At 36.0% G+C, this 26,018-nt stretch overlaps 1 protein-coding gene across 1 annotated transcript; it reads right to left on the bottom strand.

Moving 5' to 3' along the window:
- Window positions 1-3,907: 3,907 nt before the first annotated feature.
- Window positions 3,908-14,341, bottom strand: RBP2 (retinol binding protein 2). Its single transcript, XM_009963350.3, has 4 exons — window positions 14,093-14,341; window positions 9,026-9,204; window positions 5,881-5,982; window positions 3,908-4,145 (listed from the first exon to the last, which is right to left on the bottom strand). The coding sequence occupies exons 1-4, from the start codon at window positions 14,163-14,165 to the stop codon at window positions 4,092-4,094; spliced, it is 408 nt and encodes a 135-aa protein (XP_009961652.1). The 5' UTR covers window positions 14,166-14,341; the 3' UTR covers window positions 3,908-4,091.
- Window positions 14,342-26,018: the final 11,677 nt, after the last annotated feature.

The raw sequence follows: 26,018 nt of genomic DNA, 5'->3' as shown, positions 1-26,018 counted from the left end.
AAGGGCACTACATATTAAAAGCAGTTCAAAGGAATGCCCTTTGCAGCTTTCACTGGGGTATATCCTATTTTATGCCATGGTTTAATTATGGAGTCATAACTAAGTTTACAGGAAAAGCATTTGTGAAGGGTTTATCAGATTTTCAGAAAGCCTTTCTGTGTCAGACTGTTACTTAAACTAAAAGCAGCAGGAATCCAAAGTATAGCAACATGAAAACAGGTATAGAGAATTTCCAGTCGTTCTTAAGTCTTGTTTCTGGGTCTTGGAAAACATGAGTTTATGCTGTAACATTACTCTACCTGCAGGTACTCTCTTTGGACATTTTTTTCATACAAACAGCAAAAATATATCTTTAAGATCTTCCTGGCAATCTTTTTGTCAACTATTACTTCAGGTACAGTGAAAAACTCGATTTGCTGATGGAAGAAAGTGGATGCTATGGTTAGACCATAGATTATCCACAAACTCAACTGCCAGCCTCTTCCAGTTCTTCATTATCTTTTGAGTGCAGAGGTGTTGTCTAATGTCCACCTGAAGTTTCCATGCTGCAATTCAAGTCTGTCGTGTCTTTTTTTTTCCTGTCTTTGGGTATGGATGATAGTGCGCACTCAATCCTTCAGCAGCAGCCTTTCATGTTTGTGTTCTTATGTCAAGTGGAGTCTCTGCAGTAACATAAGGCAAAGCTTCTAATCTCCACCTCTAAGAACTCTGGAATATATACTGTTATTTATTACATTCCCTTTTCTAATGATGACTGAAACACTGCAGTATGAGATATAATTAAAGCAAGTGTGATATTTAGAGAATAACTGACAAAAATTTTGCAGCTATTGAAAAGCTTGTCTGGTTAATTTTATTTTAAATCTCATTTTCACAAAATTATTTCTTCTAATCTTCACCATCTGCATAACAAGCATAATCAGCAAGCTGAAATTAAAATATCTGTAACCTCTGCTCTTCAAATCAATCACAAATTGAACCTGAAAAGAATGAATTCTAATGGAAAAAAACCTTCAGAAAAAATCCTTTCTATTAATCTCTCCCTACTAAGGCAAAATATGTACCCTTGCTTAATAAGAATACAAATAAATGTAATTAAACAACTTTATTGGTGACATTTTATTTGTCTTCATCAGATCTTGAAGTAAATGCTGATTTAGAAACCTGAGACTTTTTGCCAGATGGCAGTGGAGTAGATTTCTTTCACAAGCAGCAAATCATCAGAGTGCATAGGATATTCATGGAAAATTTGAAAGCCATTCTGTGCACATAGTACCTAGGTGACCCTTTAGAGCTTAATAGAAAGATAGAATCTTAGAAGCTAGCCACGGAACATTACTGGTAGGAGCATTTAAAACATTATTCTACAGTGTTTGCTTACAGATTTGCTTTCTTCTCAGCAGTTGGAAAGAAAATGCTAGTTGACTTTTAGGGAGAAAAAATGGCTCAATGCAGAGGATTTTTAGAAATTCCACCATAAACATTTCTCACACACACTTTCATCATTGTCATTTGAAAAGTCCAGTGACAGGTAATGGTACTGACTCTTTGCCCGGTACTGTACTCACTAGGAAGTGCTTCTGTTATAGTACAGGCTTTTCTGTTTTCTGGATCAGAAGGTTGCTGGTAAATTCCTTTCCTGTTAGGTGTATTTGAATAATATTCTTTACAAAGAAAAGAATCAATGCAAGTGGTAATTCTTCAAATCAGCTGAGTCAGCAGTGCTTGCCAGAGGGCTGAAAAAATATGAATTAATGTTCTCTGATTTACCAGCGAGGTCCATTCCTCTGGTGCAAATATTTAATCTGCTGACAAGGAGATAAGGGACTTTGTACAGTTTAGAGACCAACCTAACGTTACAAATATGATACAAACAAGTATACATTTGGAGATAATTAAAATGCAACATAATGAATATCTCCTCTGTCTCCAGTTCCATGCATACAGTTGTAAAAAATCCTGCAAGTTCTTGAATATCAGTATGTGCAGGAAGAAAATGTTGTCTAGGTGTGTAAAAAACGTTGCACAGTTTCTCGCTCCCTGTTAAAAAGTCTGAAACAAAAATAGGGTCAGATCGGTTTTCTCCTAATCAAAGTCTAGTCAAGTGCCCAACTGTCTAATTCATTTACTTCCCCATCACATCCGTTAGATAAAACTAGTAAGCAAAATAAGAAATTAGTTGAAGAATGCTTGCTTTCCATCTTCAAACTCATCATTTGTGAATTAATGACGGTTCTTTGTGATATATGAAAGCCTTTCCTTTGTTTTATGATTTGGTGTGAAGTTATGAAACCCTGCATTGAGCAGGCTTACTTCTGTCAAGAACCAGAACTATGAGGAATGTCACCGATTAAAACATGCACATTTTGTTTCCTAGTGATTACATTGTTCTGCTAATATTTTGAAAGCTTAATGCACTGTGGTACTTCTTAGCCTAGTAACTATCAGAGACTTAGAAATAGGAATTAAATATGTTTCTACTGGAAAGCACAGGTCAGGGCTGAATAAGAAAAAATAAGGAATTTACCAACTCCAAGTGTAGTTTCTTCTATGCGAACTAACATTAGAGCTTTGCTCAGTTGAAGTACACAGGAAGTGTGATACCAGGTAAAATTTTATCAGAAGAAGCAAAGTCCAATTCATAAAAATACCCCTACATACACACGTATATGCCCATGGCCCTGTAAATGTTACTGACATACTAACCAGATTTAGGATTTTGCAGATGTAACCTTGTTTTCAGCTGGGAGACTGTCTCACTCCTTTCCTCCTATCCTGAGCTATTGACAGTGAGCAGGCTAAGCAGCAGGTGGGGATGGGGAGAAAGCATATGTTCCTCCATTTTTGCAAAGTTCTTTTCTCTAATTCCCTATCACTGATCTGTTTAGTGAATTTTCACTCCTCCCATACTAAACAGAGGATGGGGGCCTATGGACAAGAGGGAATTGAAACGGTGCTGAAGTTTATGTGAAAGTTTAAATGTCTGCAAGGCAAGGTTATAGGAAAGACAGTATATTTTATTAGAATGATTCATATAGTTGGGAAAAAAACGGATGAGCTTTTGGGCATACAAACCCTTACTCACTTCTGTGGAACACGTGCACACATTTTGTTGAATAATTTCGGTTTCCATCTACTGAAATAGTGCTCCCCATCCATGGTTAACTTAAATTTGCCTTTAGCAAAGAACATGAATTCTTTTGAAAAACCATAAAGGAAACTGAGAAGGGTTGTATGGAAATGTCTTTTCTTTTTAAAGCCTCTGAAAGGTAGTTACAAGGTGAAGATTGCAGCATGCTGGGTACCCTTTATGCACAGGTACATTCAGTCTGTGCATACTCTGCGGATTTCCTCTCATAGCCATAGGTATGACTTAGTTTTCACATCATGGAGCAACCCCTGAATGTAGAGATTGCATCAAACAGCAGACTTCTCCACTGGGATTGTTAGTAGGATGCCAGTTCTAACTGGAGGTTAGCAGTGTTGTCAGTGACCACATTAGGACTGTGTTAAGGAGCTCAGCATTTCACATTGGCCACGAGACTTTTATCAGGTGATAACTACTAGCAGCTATAGACCCAGGCCAAATTCCAATGAATAACCTAGAAGTGAAAGGCCATGTATTGTGTTCAGTGAGCCATTCTGTTGCCTGAAACTGTGGACTTAGTGATCCAGGACTAAATTAAATAGAAACAGTCCAATGAATGTCCAGTTTTACTCAGTCATCCAAATATATTATGATATTACAGCACTGTGGAGAGATATACTGTGGTTGAGATAATTGTGACTGTTAATTTTCAGCCTTGTTGCTAAAGGACATTCCTCTGGAAATGATTACAAAGATGTAGCAAAGCACTATTTGAAAGACAATTACTTTTATTTAACTCCAGACTGAAAGTCAAAGGAATTTATGATGTTTGTAACTGTTTGATGTTATTTCTATAAAATGTGTTTGTTTCCATAAACAGGCACAAAATACATTCACATAGCAGTGTCAGAGAATTATTACAAATCTGATCTGGTTCTTCTTTTTAGACAAAACCGAACAGCATAATAGTGTGATGAAGATCTGGCTGGCTTTCTGGTCAGTTTTAGTTTTTCTTCTTAAATATCTGATGGCACACCTGGTCTTCACACGTCAGCTCCTACAGTATTAAAACAATTAGTAAGTATATAGTGGTACAAGTTGTATTTTGCATACACAGCAGACCCCACCAGAAATTACTAGAACTGAGCCACTGCATTAAAGAGATAGGCTTATGAAAAAGAGAACAGAAAGAATAGTGTATTATATGTAACCGATCAGCAGGCACACACCACATGTTGCAATAATTAGATTTTGACACTTGAATTGAGCTCTAAGAAGAACAAACATGAAAAATGCATACAAATTTCTTAAATGTGAGGCTTTTTCATGGTCTGTTACTAAAAAATATACTGCAATAGTTTATAAGTCATGTTACCTCGTAATTCATGAGAAGCAATGAAACAAGGAAATTAAAAAAAAAAAAAAAGAGGAGGATACTTTAAAAAGATGAGGACATTTGCTTCAGACATGCACCTAGCCATTTTTCAGGGGCCAGAGCAATACACCATTTTTGCCCAGTGTTGCAGCTGTAGGTTGTCACACCTGCACATTGCAATCCAGTCAGTTTGGTTAGTCTTCTGATGAGCCGGCATTCCTGTGCCAAATTAGACTTTGAAATGAGCTGAAGCTGACTTTTTGGCCAGCAATTGGCCAAAGCTGAAATCAAGTTTCTGAAGACTGTGGTAGGAATCTACTTGGTCCTTTTGTTTTCACCAGTCTTAGCCCAAATCCTGGTGCCAACATGTAGAACTTTTGTTAGGTCAGTTTTTGAATATGTGTTGAAACAGAGTGGAAAAATTGTGTTGGATAGTTGGCATTTAGTTGGTGGCAGATGTTTTTTTAGTTCTTTGCTTTGACCTTTCAAGCATGCAGACTTGAGGCAGTGTGGTTGGCCATGCCAACTATCCATAGGGGAGACTTGTGAGGGAGTAGATATCGAGATGTGAATCATGAGATAGAAGGAGAAGCTCTCCTCCATAATCTTTCTGCACCCATCTATTGCACTATCCAACATTATCATGCCCATTTCTTGATCGCTCTCCCAAGAAACTCTGGAATCATTATAATTATGTATCTATTATTATGAAATCTTTCTGGACTTCACTGTCTGCTTATTTCCTGCACAGGCTCTTCTGGTCTCTGTTGGACTCACACCATTTATCTTTGGGCTCCAGTTTACTAACTCAGATGTACAAATGTTTTGACTTTTTTATTGTACTAGAACAAAATAATTGCAGTGTAGGTTGTCTGCAGGATCCTCTAGAGTATCCAGAGGTTTCTGATCTGTATTACAGCATAGTATGCTAAAATTTCATAGTGTTTCTTTCAGAACAAAAAATAATATTTTTCTTCCAATCTGTGCCATACCGTTTTTGGTTTTTTTTTTTTTTTTTTTTTTTTTTTTTTTTGGGGGGGTGTTGTTTGTTTTTGTTTTTGTTTTATTTTTTTTGTTTTTCTACCAATGATTATAAAAGAACAAGATGATGTTAGAGGTGCAATGTAACAAGAAGGGTTAATAGCTGGAGGGCAGTGGACTGGAGCGAAAAAACCACTGCAGTGTTATGACTTCATTGGGAGCAGGAGGAAAGAAATTGAGCATTCCTGAGTTGTAGCAGAGGGAGGATTTCCTTAGAGTTCAGAGATCAGAGCTGTCTAAATAAAGACCATTCTAACTAGAACAAGTAAAAAACCCTTTGAAATGGAAAAGCATACTTTGTTGCAGTCTCAGTTATGCACTGTGTATCTGCACAGCAGCCCTTACCAGCTACGCAGCCTTATGTATCTGCCCTTACCAGATGCAGTTGGTCTCCTTCAATCCAGTGCTTCCAGCCTCTGTTTTTCTTTTCACCTTTCTGGACACATACCAGTTTGTCACCATCCCAGGTCACTAGTGTCTGCATGAATCACATAATTAACTCAGATATGTTAACGAGTTTATAAATACATGAAAACAAGCTCAATCAAACAACTAAAAGACACAATTGCAGTTGCTTCCTACAATTCCCCATCTTCCTCCCCCAAAACCCCAAATCAACCATTCAACCAGAACCTGAATGCATTCAAGATGACAGCAGAAGCTTCTACAGTGCTTTGTTGTCATTTTGATGTATTTCTTCACATACACAAATATAAAGTGTTCATACTAACTAGTGAATTGGTGAGTGAATTAACAGATACTTGTGCAATGTATGCAAAAGGTATTTTTTTTCCTGCTCTTTAAAGCCATTACTAAAAAGATTATAAGGTTTCATGAGTGAAGACCTGTGGGCTTATACCAGCTAGTGCCATGCTAACACCTTTTCTAGCTCTGCGTAAATTGGTAAGAGTAAGTATATGTGGATATCGTCTCATACGATAAATTTATTTACATATTTTCATGCACTTTCACAAAAGACCTTTAAAGAGATATGATCAGAAGGTGGACAATGTGCTCTAGCTGACCCTGCTTGAGCAGAGGGGTTGGACTAGGTGATCTCAGGGCAACCCTTCCATCCTCAACCATTTAATGATTTGATGTGATTCAGAGTCTATCACTAATAAACAGGGTATTGGGATGCTCATTCTTGCCCAGGAGCGGGGTGACAATATCTGTAAGAGTTCTCTTTACAGACTAAATTCTCTACTTTGATACACTAGAGTACATTCAAAGCAACTTTGAATTGTTCTAGATTTGAACCATTGTACTTTAGGGAGATATTTAACCATGTATCGTAGGCAAATCCTCATCAGAGACCACTTACAGTCAGTGGAAGTTCAGTTATTAAAAAGCTCCAAGAGTATTGGGAGCTTAATTCATTTTGTAGTTCACCTCTGGATGATTTATGTCTCTTATGAGGGAGCTTTCTATTAATAATGAGACAAAACTCATTCCATTTCCGTTAACTTCTTTCCTATTTACAGATTTTTTAAGCTACATGCTCTTTAAATTATCTATGCCCCCTTTACATTTGAATGTTGCCTAGCAGTTTTACTACCCTCATCTAACTTCTATGTGTTTGAGGCATTGTTTTGTTAGTAAAATGACTGGAAAATTCTTTCAGAGCAGTCCAGAGAATGTCATGACATGTTTCCTTTCCCCTTCTTCTCTTGTTAGAAACTATATAATTTCTTTAGAAAATAATATTAGGCAAAAATGATTAAACCAGGTAGGGTTGTAATTGTGCAAGCTGTGTTTTCTTTCTTCTTTCTGAATAATTGATAAATAAATAAGAGGAGAGTCTGCAAGTGAAATGATTTTGCACTGAATGACAATGGCTTTGGTAGTGGTGAAGAGCACCAGAGGAGCGTTAGTTTATGGATTTAAGGAGTGATGCAACTAATGAGCCTTTAGATCCTTAGTAATGTGTTCAGCTGATCTAAAGAGATGTGGGAGCGATGTTTTAAAGCACAAACTCTGTTACAGGAATGTGTGCTCACTGGAAAAAGTGAGGAAAAAATTTAGAGATAGGGATATTCAGGATACTGGAAAAAATTGAGTTGTATTATTTGATGGCTTGCAGTGCTGTGAATGAGAAATAATTTAGAAGAAGTCATAGAAATTACACTGCACAAAGTGGTGTGAGAATGAAAAATGATCCATAGCGAATAAACAATATCTTCTGTCAAATTTATGCCACTCTAGTGAAGAACGATGTGAGTTCAAATATAAACATGTTCTTTATGTTGCCAATTTCCTGTGGCAATTGCCAAAACAAAACAGGTCTTGTTGACAGTAAGCCTTGATCTCAGCTTCTCAGAGTTTGGCAACAAGTTCTGAAACCTTGTTTATTGAGAAGATACTGATGGAAAAGACAGCATATGTTTGGAGAAGAGCAAGAGAGCTGAGAGCTGAGTGGAAGAATAAAACCGTGGTAATTGGCAGAAGAGTTGATAGGGGTAGATTAAGTGAATGATGGCAAAGGCAGGTGATTGCAAAGGCAAGATTAGCAAGACTCTGAAGGGGACAGTCAATGGAAATTTAAGATCTACTGGCCTTTCTACCTTTGAAAATTTTGCTTAAGTATTTTAGGGGTGAGAAGAGCGTAAAATAGAAGCAGTATTGATACAGAAACATGAAGCCCAATTCAGTAAGTGAATTTAATTAGTACTTGTATGTATTCTTTTCCTCAGTGATTCAGTCTTGTTTGAGTGCCTCACAGGAACAGACTTACTCATTGACTCTGTTGCAGGAGGTAGGGCATGGTCTAGCATGCAGTATCATCCTTAATCCAAATGTTACTTGTCCACATATCTCACTGAAAGGTGTCTGAACATATGCCCACAGTTTCCTGGGGGAATTCTGAGCTCAGGTTACTCCTATAATCCTAAAGATACTAAAGCATACGCTGCTGGCCTCCTTGCCCACTGACCACTGCCAGTAGCCCTGCCACCGATATCAGTGGGAGCTTTGGCTCACATGTTTTTCTCGCCCCTTCCCAAAGCTCCCTTAAAGTTAATAGCTGAGTGCAGGTTTTATTTTTAACAATGTCCAACTGTTAAACTGCCCAACTGAGGTTGAACAAGCTCAGATTAAAAATGCTGTGTGGACCTAGCCATTCAGAACTGAAAATTTATATTGACACAGAAAGTCCTAAATTCAAAGGGATGAGTACAGTTTCATTATGAAAGATACACGGGTAAAAATACAGTTTTTCTACTTTCTAAATACATAAAGGTGTATCATAGAAAAGCTGGAAAAAATCCCCTACTAGAAAAACTTGTAATTAATGATTGTCCTCACGTATCTGAGTAACCATCCTGATTTGCATTTCTAATAAATGCTTGTATCAGGAAAGAATATTGTCTCAAGATGTAAATCATTTCTGCTTTATAAAAAATCTTCTGAGGTCTGTAAAATATTGTGGTGGGTTTGTTTTTCATCTATTCAGATGATTTTTGGAACTGCTCACTCCTGGTGCTGACTGTAGTGTAAACAGATATCAGGTATGAAATTTTTACCTTTACCACTCGGTTATCCAGTCCTTTGGTATGTTCTTCAAACTCCACTCCCACAGTGTAATTCAGTTCATAGTTTCTGAAAGTACTGAGTGTTTTTGTTTTAAAATTATCTCCATCTTGAATAATCTCCTTTGTTTGTTTCAAGTGTTTTGCAATCTTACGAGTCGCAAAATCAATGTCTGCCAAAAACCAGAAGAGTATCAAAATGAAAATTCCAATATTTGTTACCAAAAATAAAAAACCACAGAACTTACACTTATACATAATTTAAAACCCCCACATTTTATGTGGAACATAGTTCCACAAATGACGCTTTTACCTGCAACATTTCGCAGAGAAAAAGACCATTTAAAATAAAAATAATTTTGTGTTTGCAAGTAGACTTTCCATTTGAGGATCTTCCACTGATTATAAATTTATTTATTAACAGGATATCTGTGGGAATGTTATGAACAAAGCTATAACATACCACCAGTAGTGAATAGATGCTGGCATGTTAAATCACCCGAATCTCCAGTTTTTTTTCAGAGAATGTGAAACAACAGGGGTTATAAAGACTGACAGTGCCTTTTTGGCCTCACTCACACATGAAGCTGTGGGGTGCCAGGAGTGCTGTTACCATCTTACGCCTGGGAGCCATTCCCTTTTCTAAGCACGCAGTGTAAATCATGGAGCTCTTAGGCATATGAGGGTACTGGTATGTGTCCTGCAGGGTTTTAGATGTTGAATACCCCCAAAAGAAGAATCTCAGAATAATATTCCTTTTCAGAAAATAAGCATGTAAGAGTGAGTGTGTAATCAAGGGGATTTTGGCATGTTACTTTTATGATGAACCTATAGTCTGTGGGAATATGCAAGAGGTTAATTAATTAAGTTTAACATAATGGAAATTATACTAATGAATAAAAAAAGAAACAATCAAATGAAAGTCTGACACATCCATTATTGCTAGACAGCAGACACAGAAACAAATTGTAATTTAGGTGTTAAAGGGAGAGAAATTCAAAGTCAAAAGTCAAAAAAAGTATCAAACTACAGCATTTGACCGTTCCTGTTTAATATTCTGTCAACATTTTATGCAGTACTGATCTCCTTAACATCCTTATTTTGTTCATGATGAAGACTAACATTATAATGTAAACAACTGCTTGCAACTGAATGCATTGAAAGTTACCAAAAGAAGAACGTATATTACCATGATGACAGTTTGCCCCAGACAATCCACTTAATGCCAGCTGCATTACCATCTGCAATAAATATTTCTGACCAGCTGGCAGTGAATCTTATTATGGTGTTATATGCAAATGAAATAATCTCACATGCTTCTGCAAGAGATTGAAAAATGGTTTTGGTTTGTTAGCCATCCTTTAGTCGTTTTGCATGTGAGTTAATCATTGTCAGCTCAGCAATGCCACATACTAATGGAGTCCTTCTTCTTTTGGTAGATTCATTATACTACTTGTGAAGTACTAATCGAGTTGAGTAAGAGGACTGGCTTGAAAAAAGTGGTGACTTTTTAGTGTGGGGAATAATGTTCTTGTTCGGTATTTATATTCAAGACTTCTTGGGTATATTTTATCTGCTGTGGTGGATTAAAGGTATCTCTGGGTCTGAATTATAGCCAGGTAACATGAAATTTAGTTCTCTCTGAGGAAAAAAAATGTCTAGACTCCTAAAGAAATGCTATTTCTGACTAATATATTAGGCTTGTAGCTCCTGGAGAAAAATCAGGGGAGGTTTTATTAAAGCATGGTTTTCATAACTGCATTTTGAACAATACAAGCAATAAAAATGATATATTGTTCTATTATAGTAGATTAAAATACTTTGTAACATGTTTATGATAAAATCAAAGTTTCTGGCTTAAGGGGCAAAACTATTCTTTAATTGAAGTACAGAAATGTGTATGCATTAATTAAAAGGATGGATGAATTTAAAAAAACCCAAAGCCTCAGTGTGCTTTGAACCTGAGCACTTTACTACTTAAAATATCAACCACATGTAAAATTGTGAGAAACAGAATGGAAGAATGCCTTTTCACCATGTAGTTTCTTTCCATTCTGAGAATCACCTATAGCCATATGCATCGTTCCATTGTTTTTGGTGGTGGTTTTTTTTTTTTTTTTTTTGCTAATTCACTGGCAGTTTTTAATTAGTAACACTTATAGTATATCTATATGTATATACATATGATACATATTTTAGGTATACACAAAAATCATGATGTACGTATGAAAGGCCAGATCCAGATCCAGACAGCTGGTGCAAATAGCTCATTCATCCCAACTATTTCTGGGCATTCTTATTGGGAAAGTAGTTTGAAAATCTTATCAGAAAGTTCAGCAAGTACGTCTCCAGTGCAGTCTGCCCAGAGTAGGTAATGAATCGAAGTATTTCCCAGGAAGAATACATCTATATTGCATTCCTTATTCTAACACATTCTTTCTCTTACTTTGTTTCAGGCTATACAGTGGGTCAAGTTCTTTTACTCTCATGAACTGTTACTATCTTTTTTTTTTCCACTGGGCTTCCTAGTATTGGATGCCTGTAGTCTGGACCCCACTGTAGGCTGAATCCATCCATTTTCCTCCTAGATTCCACTGGGATATATAAGATCAGAGAAGGATCAAAATTTTCCTTGATTTATTAATAACAAAGTCATAGTTTACCCACTGACTGAAATGATTCTAAGGATGCCACTGAGATGCAATGGGGAACTGCTGTAGACCAGCTTATGCTAGCATTTATGGTACAAAAAGAATTATAAAATTGGAAAAAGGATTACTTATTATAAAAGGATCAGAATATAAGGATGATAATACTTAAAGTTTAGTTTAAAGCTGATATAATTAATATTCGTATGATGACAGACACTAAATTCTGATTGAATTTGAGTGAAAATCACAGTTTAAATTCTACAATGGGTAAATTAAAATTCAAAGAAATGCATGTTGTTAGCAGCTGGTATCCTTTTCCCTGACATTTTGCCTGAATTTCAAGACAAACACAAGTGAAATGCTGTAGCTCAACTGAAACAAACAATACAACAGTCTCATCTATGATACCATAGAAGGGAAGAAAGGAACAATAATGAGATAACCACTGCAACCAAATTAAAAGATATCACCATAATTACAAATCCTTTTGGAAATGAAGTACGCACAACCACAAGTGTTTAATTTGCATTCAAAAAGTAAGGAAGGAATAAACCTAAAAAATAAAGAGATCATTATAAAAATGATTATCAAAAGAGATTTATCAGACATGATGAAATTTATCACTGAAAAGCAAGGCAGAACGGGAGCAGAATGACCATCATGACTGGTGGTTGGAGTAACACACCCCACCAAAGTAGGTCAGGTCTTGGAACAAAGAGCTAAGATAGGACTGAAGCAGAGCCAAAGCAGAGAGAATTGGGCTAGAGGCAAGAATTGTAGGCGAGACCAGAAGCTGAGGCAGGCAGTGAGAGAAGCCTGAGGTAGATGAAGATGGCCTGGAATAGTCAATTTGTGGCAACTAGGAGTTGACTTATAAGTATCATCCAGACCAGAGACATCTGGGAATGAGAAGTGCATAGACTCAATTGGGCTCCTGAGGGCTGTTGATTGTAAAAATAAGAATAAAATATGGGTTTGATTTTTGCCACATGCTAATTTATGATTCTGAGCCAGACAGATTCCTCCAATCTAGGTTGAATTAGCCAATTCTAATGACTACTTTTCTTGTATAAATTTTACAGACATGTGTGGTAAGGAAACAACATTCCTTTATGCCCTTCATCTGTGATGTAGTAGAGCTGGGAGAAGATTCCCAATTCTAAAGATGACTGTTTTCATGCACTTATAAATCTAACTCCTGTAGTTTTTTGCAGTTTTTATAATGCAGCAATATTACTGCAGTGGTAGAAAGGTGATAACTGTCGTTTCAATGCCAATCCAGAGTGTACTGAAGAAATTCTTGAGAAATGTTGATGTCTTCTATTATTTTTTATTTTCAGCAAATTAAAGATTTACATCTCTGCTAAACTAAGTAGAGGCAGAATTTCCTGCACACTACTTGCATAATCATAATTACCGGGAGCAAAATGTTTACACCTTTGTGAGAACAAAAAACTTGAAAGGCAATTTATATTGAAAATAATAGGTGAAGCAAGAGAAGGTATTCCTCTTATAAAATTATCCCCAGCCATTACAAAAATTGAGTCTGTCAGTGGGGGGAAAGATAAATCTGCAAACAACATAAACTTGATCTTGATATGAACCAACAAAGGTATTGCTTGCATTCAGTTAACAGTGTCTTGGTATTCTAACATCTACAGAGAATATGCTTAACATTCTATACAATGGATACACAAACTATAGCTATCAGGCCTCTAAGGATAAAGAGGCTAAGAAATTAGTAAATGAAAGTTGCCTAAGAGCAGGAAATCTCTTTTTGTATGTACACATATACTGTTATCATCAATGATAGTTGTAGCCAAGTGAAATTAAACTTAGTTAACCATGTAAACATATGTTTAAGAACTCCTGTGACCTAAGTCTCCTTGCTGCATAAGGATGATCCTTACAAAAATTGTCAGAAATATCTTCCCATTTCTCTTTAAATGCTTTTAAAGGCTTGAATTACCTTTACCATGCAGCTGGTACATGTAATTTCTTCTAGTGCAAAGCACTAATTAAGTACTAAACACTATTGTTCCTTTAGTGATACAGAATATTCTATTCCTCTTGAACAGAGCCAACCAGGTTGTGGCTTGACTGTTACAGTAAGTATATACCAGGAATAAAAAAGAGCTTTTGTGTCTGAAAGCCTGGATTTTTTTCCCCATCCCTATTTATTTTTTCATTTATCTAAATAATGACTAATATCTCTGGCTACAAGTCTTCTCTTACATACTTATATCATTGTAATTATAAGTACATTACAATTACTTGATTTTTAATGGGATTGACAAAGACCCTTATGCCACAATGCACATTACAGAAACAGTCTCATCAATTTTTAGGATTTTACTAATAGTTGAAACATTTTATCACTATATAGTTAATGTTTTTTTTTTTCATTTACCTAAAGCAACCATGTAGCCTTCAAAGTTTTCATTGGTTTCCATTTCCCACGTTCCATTGTAATCAGCCGGCATGGTGGCAAGAGCTTAAATCCAACTTCAGATCAAAGGGTGAGGCTGCAAATGGGAACTGCTAAGAGAATGTTTTATATACGTTTTCATATCTTTTTTTATAAGGTTTATGGTTTTCTAGATAATACAGTTTAAGGGTCAGAGTGATAACCCTAGAAAACTTTGCCTTCATTAGCAAAGTTCAGTTGAACAACTGGCAGACAAGAAACACTTTCTGAAATATGTAGTAATACAGGATATGATTTTACAGTGACCTTTGTAAAGAACTACTAGCTGTTATGGGATACCTTTGAAATATATTGAACACAGTGGCAAAGTGTACAACCCAGTTAAAGTTTCCAAGGTGAATAATTTTTTTCTGTTCCTTTCTGTGACACATTTCCCTATGAAGAACCAGTTTTACAGAGCTGACACACCCAGAACTCTCGTTTAAAATTGATGGAAGTCTTGAATGTGTAACAAATGCAAGGCAAGACAGAAACGGGAATATTTTTGTTGAAAATATTTTCGTTTTCCTTTGATTTTCAAAATATTTATATACCGATAGCTGCATGTAATGCCAATTGCACTTCCATATTTTTTTTTTAATTTAACAGCAAGTTTAGCAAATGTAAATAGAAATCAATTGTAATTAGTATCAATCCTACCCTAAAAATGATTTTTTAATTACTCTGAAATGTAACAGTTTGTGTTAGAAAGGTATTTTTCATCCAGCAGATTACATTGTTGTGGAGAAAAGAAGAGATTTCAGCTGTGCAAATAAGCACATTCAGAATGTGTCTGAATGGAGAATTTGAATGTGCAGTAGAACTTTATCAGAATTGAAAGTAAACAAAGTTAGCACAGTTAAGAAGTTAAGGTTTTAAATTATTTGGTTTTAATTAGTCAATATAATTTACAGATAGCTCTACAGATAAAATAATTGAAGTGATCAGGAGTCCAAAACTCCTTGCTTTTCTTTCTCTCTCTCTTATTTTTTTTTGATGGGAATATTATTAAAAATGTTATGAGAAAAGTATTAAGGTCGAAAACTGCAACCAAAAATAAGTAAATTGAAGACTGACTGATCTTACGATGTCTTCTGTATGCTGTCCATTTGTTAAAATTTAATGTAAAATTTCACAAATGCTGAAAAATTATACAGGGGTTGAAAAAGAAAAAACTAAAAGAAGTTGAGAGTTTTTGGTAGCTGAGTTCTTAAAGTGCCTTTGTGCGATACTTAAGGAGCTAATTTAAAAGAAGGGAAAGAATTATCTTGATCTGTACCAACAAGAGATACTAAGAGGGTTTTCAGTCAGACATCAGACAAAGGCTTATGGTACTGCAGTGACTGGAAGCTGAAGTTAGGTGAAGTCCTTTGTGAATGCACATAGGAAGATATCTGCATTCTTAACTGTATAGTTTGTCTGTAGACCAGTTTACCCAGGGAAATTGGTAATCACTGTTTGAAATGTTTAAATAGACACAGGGTGGCTTTCTAAAGCATATCCCTCATTTCCAGCACAATTTATTGGGCTGAAGACATCTAATTATGTATTTATTTCTACTATCAGAATTTCTAGATGAAAAACTATGAATGATATTATGTTGAAAGAGAAATTTGAAAACCTTTGTGCTTAAAACATTATTCTGTAGTGATATTATGTGATACTTATGCAACAGGTTTGATTTTACATATCTTTGTGTACTCTCTTTCTTAGCCTCCACATTGCATCAACATTAATAAATACATTATTATTATTTATATATTTTATGTATATACTAAAAGATTCTATAAAAACAAGAAAAAGAAAATGTTATTGTTCCCAAGTAAACCACTCACAACCACTCAAAATCAGCTGTGTAAGCAACATCAGTTCCCTTGTGCACACACATAATAATCTTTAAGTGCATTATCACACTGTTTTTCCACCTGGAAGCTATTCTCTCCCTCAGTGTACTAAAGGGATGATGTCCAATTTATAAGCAGGTACTCAGTGTTTTACCTTATATCTCCAAATATCTAGTGGATTTATGAGGAATGAATCAGACTGAATGCCTACAATCACCTTCTAAAATCAGAACATATGCTGGAAGCTCAGGGTAAGAGATTTTATATGCTCATTGATTTTAGTTCTGAAGTAATTTACTTCCTATATAACAGTTATTTGTGTAAGATGCAGAAGTGGCTGAAACCGTATCCTGTGTTGATCAACAATTAATGACTATTAAGAATTAATAAAGAAATGGATAGCTCTATTGCTGTAGATATGTAGATCTAGGGACATTCAGATAAAATTAATTATGAGATGACAACATCTTTTACATATAAGGCCATAATTAATTAACAGCATACATCATTGTACAGGTTTTCACAATGCTGCTTTGTTTATGCACATCCCTTATTACTAGTTTTAATTTTTTTTTATACTCTGTGTGATATGTAAACTCCATATTAGGAATTCTCTAAGCATGTGTTTATCCATCAGCCTGAAATAGCTCTTTTGAGCCTTTGCAGGTATATATGCAACTAGGAGGTTTACAGACACTAAACTTAACCAATCAAAGAACTGGTTAAGTTGGTAATTAATAAAACATGAAATATTGACCTGACAGAGTTCGGTGATGCTTCATGAGCTTTTAAAGAGCTTTATTAAGGTCCACAAGGAGAATTTTCAGTTTAAGAATCAATATCTTGATAGGCAGTAAAACCTCTACCACATTCAAATGCCTGCATAAATCATATGGAGCCAAGAGACAATACAGACATTGTTAACACAATTTTTTTTAAAGCCCTATGTGGCTAATTGCAAACCTGCAGATCGGTGACCTACTGTGTCCTCAGCATTCTCTTGGGCCTGTGCCTTGCTAGTTATACTAATCTACCTCTCATCACATTTCAGCTTTAAAATTTTGACTTATTATCCACTTAAAATCTTAGAAATTATTCTATTTTCCCTGTGTTACTGTTTATATACTACATACATAGAGACAAACACTCAAATGGCAAAACAACATTTCCTTCCTATGGCATGTGTCTAAGTTTGAGGAAATGAAGAAAAGTTGACCTTTCCTAAACATCATGACTGTTTTGTTCTCAGCATGCTTTCCTTGCAAGACCACCAGTAAAATCACTAGGGATGCCATGTATAGCATGTATTGAACCCTGGGAATGAGTGGAGGGAGGTGTCTTCTTCAGGTTTTTTGTCATGTATGTTAAAACCCAAAGCTCTGAGCTCACAGTTTGTGTGTCAGTGTGTCAGGTTTCAACACAGAAACAAGTTTTATGGCTGAGTAGTAAGACCTTGAAAATAAAGCAAAATCATGAAAAATCAAAAGACTTTAGTTAAAAGCCTAAGCAACTTTTTCAGTCTTTATTTGTGTGTGAAGAAACAAAGATGGCTTTTCTTGCCTCTGTCCTACAAATCAATATTGATTGGTGGCGGTTTGAAACATCTCATCTCATAAAACAAACCTAGACTGACAAGATTGAAAAGTGAGGCCCAAATGTTGGTTCTGTGGAATGAGTCAGCAGTCATAGATGCTACTTCTAACACTTGCCTCCAGTTCCTCTCACTGCATCTGAGACCTGCCTGGAAGAGTAATCCTATATGAGTAGCTGAACAAAGTCCAGCCTTGCTGTCTGAAAGAGCTGGTAGTGCACTCTCCTTGGGAAAGCTTGTGCTCTAAAGCACTGTTAGGAGCACTATATAAAGAACAGAGCTACTGGTCAAACAGACTTTCTTCTTAAACTTTTGGGCATGGCATTTTGAAGAGATGGTAGCATGCTTCCCACTCTGTCCTTGCCTCATTTCATTTTCTTTTTAAATTATCTAGTATGCATATATAACAGAGGAGAAAAATGCCTTGTACTCCCCCAATCAGCCCCTACACTTCTCATGCTTGACAGCTGGGACTTTTGCCTATAGTTATTTGGTTGTTGTTTAACACATAGAACTATGGCAAGCTGCGTAAGTTTTTCTTAGCAACTGAATTCCCCTGAAGGATTCAGACAGAAGCCGCATGGTCACAGACACCTATTATTATTTTTAACTTGTTAACACATGTGCACTCACTAGGTTTATTTTTATTTTTAAGAAAATTAATCATTTGAAATGTATTCAGTGATGGTTGCTACTGCAAAAACTGTCAGAGGTGCTATCTCACCAGGCTTGGGGCTCTGTTCAGCACAAACATGAGTAGTCACATTATGACAACTAAAAGTAAGTTGGAAGGAGGCAATCCACTTGTCAGCATGTAAGATGGCTTGCAGGCCTTGAACGTTCAGCTAGGTGAAGATAGTCATCAGCTACTTGGTGGTGAATTTACCAAGAAGTGGCACGAGCAGTAGGAGAGACATGTACAGAAGGAGAGGACAGAATCAAAAGGTGTTATTTGCAAAATGGGCTCAGCAAATAGTATTTGATTGCCCTCCCCAGTATCAAATGGCACTAAACTACCTTATATATCCCTAGTTTACAAGCTTTCTTGTCAGGTCAGATACAACTAAGTATAACCAAGCCTACCTCAGTGTCTTGGAGTTACTTAGAGTTTTGGCTTCTGATTCTTTATTACTTGTTCAGGTCTGAACTCTGCACAGAAGGAATGGAAGTTTGACCGGCTGTACATATGGTTGTTGGCTAAACATTTATAATTTAATGTCAGTTCTTAGCTGATCATGCCAAAACAGAAATCTGCAGGAACAAACTTTTTGTTGACACCTAAGAGAAGGGAGAATTCCTTCATTCACATCTCAGTAGAGGAACATGTCAGACATTTTGTTAATAGAACTGTAGGGACAGGTTGCAAGTGCTGTGGTAGGGTGAGGACATATACATAGCTTGCAGTTATGCCAGTTTGGCACATTTCTATTTAAACAAATATGCACAAAAATATGTTTTTAATCACTCTTTTAGAAATTAAATAATTGGCTTTCTGCCATTGGATTTTTTTTTTTTGATCAATGACTGTCTGTCTTTAGTCATTATCTCTCTTACTCCCTCTGCTTTTGCTGACGGAGTTGGATGCAGGTGTTACATACTTTAAAAATTAGAAGTCTTCCTCTCTAACTAAGGACTTTGGTTTAGCTCTTAGAGTCTTCATAATGTCACTAGTGATCATGTTGCTGAGTTTGATAATAATAAAAAAAATTCCAGTGGATCCTACTGCCTTGAGAACTCACTTTTATTAAAGTGGCTTGCATTATGAAAAATTATGCTGTAGAGAAATAATAGACAATGGATAAAGCTGACCTTGATTTTCAAAATAAATGTGGAATACTGAATTGATTCATTCCTTAATTCTCCTGAGCACTTACTCAGTGCTCTTTATCCACAGGCTTCAAGGAAGCAAGTAAAAATCATTAGCCGTTATAAAATCAGAAAAACTTAGTGAGTAACATGGTTTGGCCAAGGTCATGAAATAAGCCACTAGTCAGAGCAGGTTAGTGAGTATAACCCTTTATGTTATCCAATAAAGCATGCTTCCTCCTGGGCTAACTTTAATGTAAATTGAAAACCTGAAACCAGTTTAAGTGCTTTGTCATTGACATTAAGGCTGCCTAACTTTTCCCTTCAAAGATTTTTTCAAGATCTGAATTCCCTGCATGAGGTATGCATTAATATCTGTAACTGTAATCTATAACTTAATTGCATTTATTCTGTGGCAGAGTTTTGTAATTGCAGCTGCCACTTCTTATCTTCATCAGATAAAGGTTGCATTACTTAGACATTGAACTGGAATACTGATTGATGGTTTTTGAATGAAAAGAATCTATAGAAAGCAGTGTGAGTTTTTTTCTTTGATGCTTCTATGACAATCACCATTTAGCTAAGAAAATGTGTATCTCCTTTAGCTTGTTCATGCCTGACCATAAAAGCTGAAATGTCATATTAATGCAGGGTCTCATCCATTAGAATAGTATTTTACAGGATCAGTTTTGTCAAACAGAAATAGTCCTTTTACCTCACCTGGAGAACACACTTTATAGGGATACTTTCAAATATCTTAGACCTCAAGTTTTCACACACCTCATAGTGGTATAATTTGATGATGGAAAGATTTTGTTTAAAGTTCTAGAATCCAGATAAACAGAAAAAGTCATATCAGCTGTTGCAATTAGTGCACAATTTCGAATTCACTGTAGCACTTCAGAAAAAGATTAAAACCATTCTTGTGATAACCTTAGGGACCTAAAGCCACTTTCCCAGAAGGACTGTAAATTAGGTCCAGGTGTGTTGATAAAAACCCACAATAATATTCTGCCTGTTTGTTTTCTTTCCCTATGCTGCTACCAAGAACAGTTACAGAACTGTTATCCTAGACCTAGGAAAGTTCCTAGATAGGTGGGTGTATCTATTTTCTGAATGCTTTCTTTTTGCCATAAATCATTTTTACTGTTTCAGGTAGAAAAAATCTTCAGCTAGTCAAATCTTCTAGGTAACTGAATACTATCATCCTGTGTTGTTGCATATCTCTTAGAACATAGGCATAAGTCTCTATTTCCTGTTGATTAAGGGATGCTCTGTGTTGTAAATCTCATAAATTTATTCATCTTAGTGCTATATAGTTCTCTTCTGCCTGCATCTCCAGCTCCACAACAGCACTTCTGCTGCAGGAAAGGTTCTGGCTTCATTCTATCATCTCCTATTCGAAAAAAGGAAGCCAGTGTTTAATTCTCCAATGCATCCTGGAATGTATTAGAAAATAATTTGTTGTACTAACAGTGGTGTTTAGATGTCTGTCTGTCCTTGTGGTGAATTTCTGGCTTTAAGTTGGCAGTTATTTGATAGAACTAACACTTAAGATGGAAATTTATAGTCATCTTTTAAAAAATGTAATTTAAAAAATCCAAATATAGTCTGATGTAGTTAAATGAATCGGTATACTCTCTGTTACTAAAATATAGATGCATCATACCTGACACTGCAAGATGGGTCTTTAAGCATGTATACAATCAGTAAATTTAAGGATCATTGGTGGTGGGCCAAGCAATATAACTCAGGACACATGACTGAAGTTCAGATTTCTCCCAGTCATCTGACAGGATAGGTTCTTAATAGCAGTGATACTATGTCAGGAACTGGATGCACATGCATGCAAATCAGGGGGAAGGATCTTTTACATCTGATTTATTGATGTTGTCACTGGACGTCTGAACTGAAATAGGGAATTGATAAATATGGTAATTTCAGTTTTTGATAAAAAGTACGAAGTACATTTAATATAGAAGATACAATTCAAAATAAAGTTCCTTAAAATGTGTATTTTAGAAGAAAATTTATAGATACAGATATACAAATACATACGTATATATAATATGACAGAATGGCAGACTGCCTTTCACTAGAATAGTAGAAGAAAAGAGAAAAATAATTGAACTAGGTGATATCCAAATTGAAAAACCTAGGCCTAAATATAATCTCAGATTAGGAAAGGATTCCCCAGAAATTCAGTCATGATCATGATGTCAGGAAAAAGAAAGTGTATGGTTGTCAAGGTATTATGCTCCATTGCTTCCCAGTTGAAAGAAACTTTTTGAGGAGAGAACTGCTGCCTGAATTAGCTCTGTTATCAAGAGATTGTAACTAATGGGCACTTAAAGGTAGAAAAAAAAAAGTCTGTTAGAACAATATTCAGCATGAGAGGGGAAAAAATAATCCCTTTTCCTCCTTGTGACTAATACAGCTACATCTTCAGCCAGCAGTCTTAAGGCTTCAAATAGCACTACATTGTAACAGTGACAGTGGCAAAGTACAACATGGTTGGAAGATGTATGAGTCCTACTAATGGACAGTTGTGAAATTGCTTTATGCCTGCCTGGAATCTGCTCGTTGCCTTTGAAGGCTTATTTGCTATCTCTGTTCAACAACATATCCTTCACTTGTGAGTAAAGGTTGTATTACTGCGTGGCAATCTGAGGTATCTGAAGTTTCAAAGAAGACATCATATCAGTATTATAACCTTTTATATAGTGTCTATTAAACGAACACTCATTAGACTGAGCCTCTAATGGGATGCTTTGAAAGTTCAGATTTATCAAAAGCAGCCCAAAACTATTCCTCTTTCCCCCATTAATACACTTTTCATTAGTGTCTGACCACGTAGGCTGCTGAGTAATCTGCTTTTTATCTAGCCAACACATCTACATAACTTTTTGCTTTCTATCAGTGGATAGCACTGTGTTTTAATAGGTTTCATATCAAGGTAGAGATCTCAGTACCTTGCAGAATCCCATTCAAGCACATTTGCAATGCAGAGAGTAGATTGAATTTAGATAACTAATTATAACAAGTAAAAAAATATATGCATTAATCTTAAACATGGAAATACCTACTCTTGAAATCCTCAGTGTAATTACAGGTAGTTTTGCTATCCTTTCAAGGAAAAAAAGAATGAAAGAAGTGTTATTTCAGCAAATACTTTAATTGTGAAGTGATCAAGTTAGCAAATAAGCACAAAATGACCCATGATATAGTTTTACAAGGCTGAATCTTCTAAAAATAAGGAGGACTTGTACCAGAAAGGAAAGGAATATGCAGAAAGGGAAATCTTGCTTTGCCCAAGCTGTTTCACGAACCCTAGTTTTTGTCCTGTGGAATGCACATGTTGCACAACAGCACATAATGTGCTCCCAAAAAGTTGTAGGGAATTCAGGAAGAGCTTTACTTCACAAAGAAATACCTATGATAAGTGCCCTTTTCTGTGGATACTTGTTACCTTTATTTTTTTTCTCTTGACTTATACTGACATTTTTAGGAGGAGGAATTACCAGGCAAGATAAGAAGTCTGCCATCTTGTATTTAGGGACACGATCCATTGTCTTGAGGTTTTGTGCTTCAGAGATGAATGGCAGTGAAACTTTGGCCAGCTCTATTACTGAAAGATGTATTTATTTTGCTATTGATGATTTTGTTGTTGTGGGTCTTTTTTTTGTTTTCTTTGTGCAGGGGGGACCTAAAAGAACACTGTTATTAATTTTAATTGGGGATGTAATCTACATTTGCCTCCACTTCACTAAGATTTAGGTATTCCTGCTTCAAATCTTTAGTGTCTGATGAGAGAACCTGATTTATCTGAACTGATCTGTTTTTTTGTACTGAAAACCATTCATTACCTCAGGGGAATATGTGACTGAGAAGGCAAGTAGATGATCCTGAAGTTACACGAGCTGGAGTGGGAAGTGCTGCATGACACTGGGCCAGCTTTTCAAAGCATTTATGTGGCTGAAGAGGGAAAAAGACTTTCCAAAAAAAGTCCACATGATGTTCAGCAAATTTGGTACTTATTACATGTTAATTTTAACTAACAATTAAGAACCTGGTAAGGTTTTTGAGTGACCTTCAGCGGTTTAAGTGCCTATCTGTTTCTTTGTCACTAAAATACATTTGCAAATATAGTAAAAAATATATGCCATCATGCTGAGAGTTGGAAACAGAAATGAAGTTTTGTGTAATGTGATACTTCAGATATCTACAAGGCAGACTTGCTGTGTGAGAAAAATACATTATAAAGGATTGTACATATGTTTCAAAAAACGTTCCCTGAAATAATCCTGCATATATTTTTGGGAGATATTTTCCTTGTGTTCCATTGCACAAAAGATGGCAAGGAAAGTTTCTAATGGAAATTTGGGGTGTTTTCATCTTTAAAGAGCTGGAACCAGACTGTTTGGAGACTATTTTGCTATGGAACTCTGATGTTCTACTTATTTTCTGTTTCACTTGATAGGGAATGAGTCATCTGTTTCTGCATCATTTAGGACAGTGTGAAATCTAGTTTGCAGTTCTTGTTTGTCTAGCTCCTAAGTCAGCCCCCATGTCTGAGATTGCTTGAAGCTGATCTCAGACAAAGTTGGCATGATGTGTTATTGTTGCAAAGCACTGTGAAAGTCTGTTCTGTGCTTTCTGCTGTTTCTTAGGTATAATAGGTCTAAAACTCCCAAGTAATTCTCTCAATATTATTTTAGACTAATCTGTGAGCAGCTCTTAGGAACTGAGAATGTATCTGTGTTTATATCTGAAATAATGGAACATATGTGTTAGAATAAAGGAGTAGTGATGACTAGCTTTCTAGCTAGTGGTATTTTAGACCATATGTTGCCCTTAAGGATTGTCCTGAGTAATTATGTGTCTCTGATGAACACTGTTATCAGCCATAAAGTGAAAGGACTGATGGCATTACAGTGAACTACATTGTTGTACCTAAAAATGAGTGTCTGGAGGAGCTACTTGGTAGTGTGTTTGAGTAAGTTCTTTGCTGTGTTGCTGTAACATATATAAAATGGCACTTTTCTCCCCTTTTCCCCTCCAAAAATAAACTTGGAAATGTCAGCATCGAGAGTGGCAGCATGTTTCTTGACAGGATGAGTGAAAGATCACACAGTCATTTCACAGAAGTACTACTGAAATGTGTTAATTTCTTCTGCATGCCCTTAACTTGCCCAGCTGGAGAGAGGTGTTGGGAATTGTAGTGGTTATGGATAATCGGCTTCAGTGCCTTGATAAGAAAAGATAAATTGAATCATGTTGATTTAGAATTAGAGAAGGGGAGCAATGAACTGCTGAGTCTTGTTGCACTTGATTGGATGTTAAATTTCAGTGAGCTTGCCCCATATGCTATGGTTCTAAGCCCTAACAAATTATAATGGTGACTGCATTGAATTGTAAATACCTCCTTTTTGTAGTAAGAACACTGACTAACACATGAGAAAAATTTGATGGGAACATCAGGATGGAGAGCAACCTTTCAGTTTAAGTGTAACTTCAAATTCCGGTACAATTTTGCATTAGTTCTTTCTTCACCTTTTCTTGTATTTCAGCTCTGCACTTCTGTACTGTTGCTTTGTGTAGCTCAAAGACGAAGGGAAAGAAAGGCCAGCCAAACAGTTACAGGAAAGCTCTTAAAGTGATTCCACGATGTCGATGAAAACATTTTCAAGAACTGCACATCTTTGCAGCTTACTGCTGATAATCATGCTCTATATATTTCTGCCCATGCACAAAAATGTTCTAAATGTTAGCTACTCTATAATGCTTATGCAGCCATAACTAACAGCTCATGCTTCTGCTCCACTCTTGAACCGTCAAATAGCTGAACATTTAAATAAAATATTTTAAATTTTCAATGCTCTTGTCACAATATTGACCTTTTAATTTGCTCAGCATTAGAATAGTGTTGTACCATGCGATAAATGGTCTCTTGATCTGTAAATAACTGTAGAGTCAACAACCACAGACCGTTTCCCATCCTTCTTTCCTCCCCTTCTTTAATAAGAATGTGGCCCTTGAAAGAGGGAATTTTATTCTGCCTCCATGGTGTAGAAATTTAATCTTAAGGAAATCCAGTTGAAGGGACTGGTGAAGAACTGAAATACTATTCTACTTAAGTGTTCAGTATGGCTACTTATTATTAGCTATTAATATAGAGAAAGTGCTTGCCCTGGCAATAAAACACATACTACTAAGGGGACTCTACTTTTGTGTGCACTATTGCTAGACAAGAGTAAATTACTTAAATAAACATTTGCTTTAAGGTTAAAAAAACTCCTTAAAATAGAAATAGCAGTACCAGATAGGTAGTATTACAAGATAAACATGTTAATAATAGAGAATGAAAGGATGAATAGCCATGAATCTGTTATGTGACTACAGATGAGTCTGTTCAAAAAAGAATATAATACAATATGATACATACTAGGAAGTTTTATTAATGTTGTACTGGAGAACTCTTGCTTTTTACTGTCCACTTAAATTTAATAGAGTCAACCAGATGATAGACACTGAAGAAAGTGGATGCAGCTAGTGGAGCACATCATTCATGTCACGTCAGTGGACTATTACCCTCTATTACTCAGTCCCATGAGAGACTCTTTAGGAA

This window comes from Tyto alba, unplaced genomic scaffold (assembly GCF_018691265.1).
Source record: "Tyto alba isolate M040663 unplaced genomic scaffold, T.alba_DEE_v4.0 Super-Scaffold_10, whole genome shotgun sequence".
Classification (NCBI taxonomy): domain Eukaryota; kingdom Metazoa; phylum Chordata; class Aves; order Strigiformes; family Tytonidae; genus Tyto; species Tyto alba.
The sequence above is the reverse complement of the archived record's forward strand: the minus strand, read 5'-3'. Positions and strand labels throughout refer to the sequence as shown.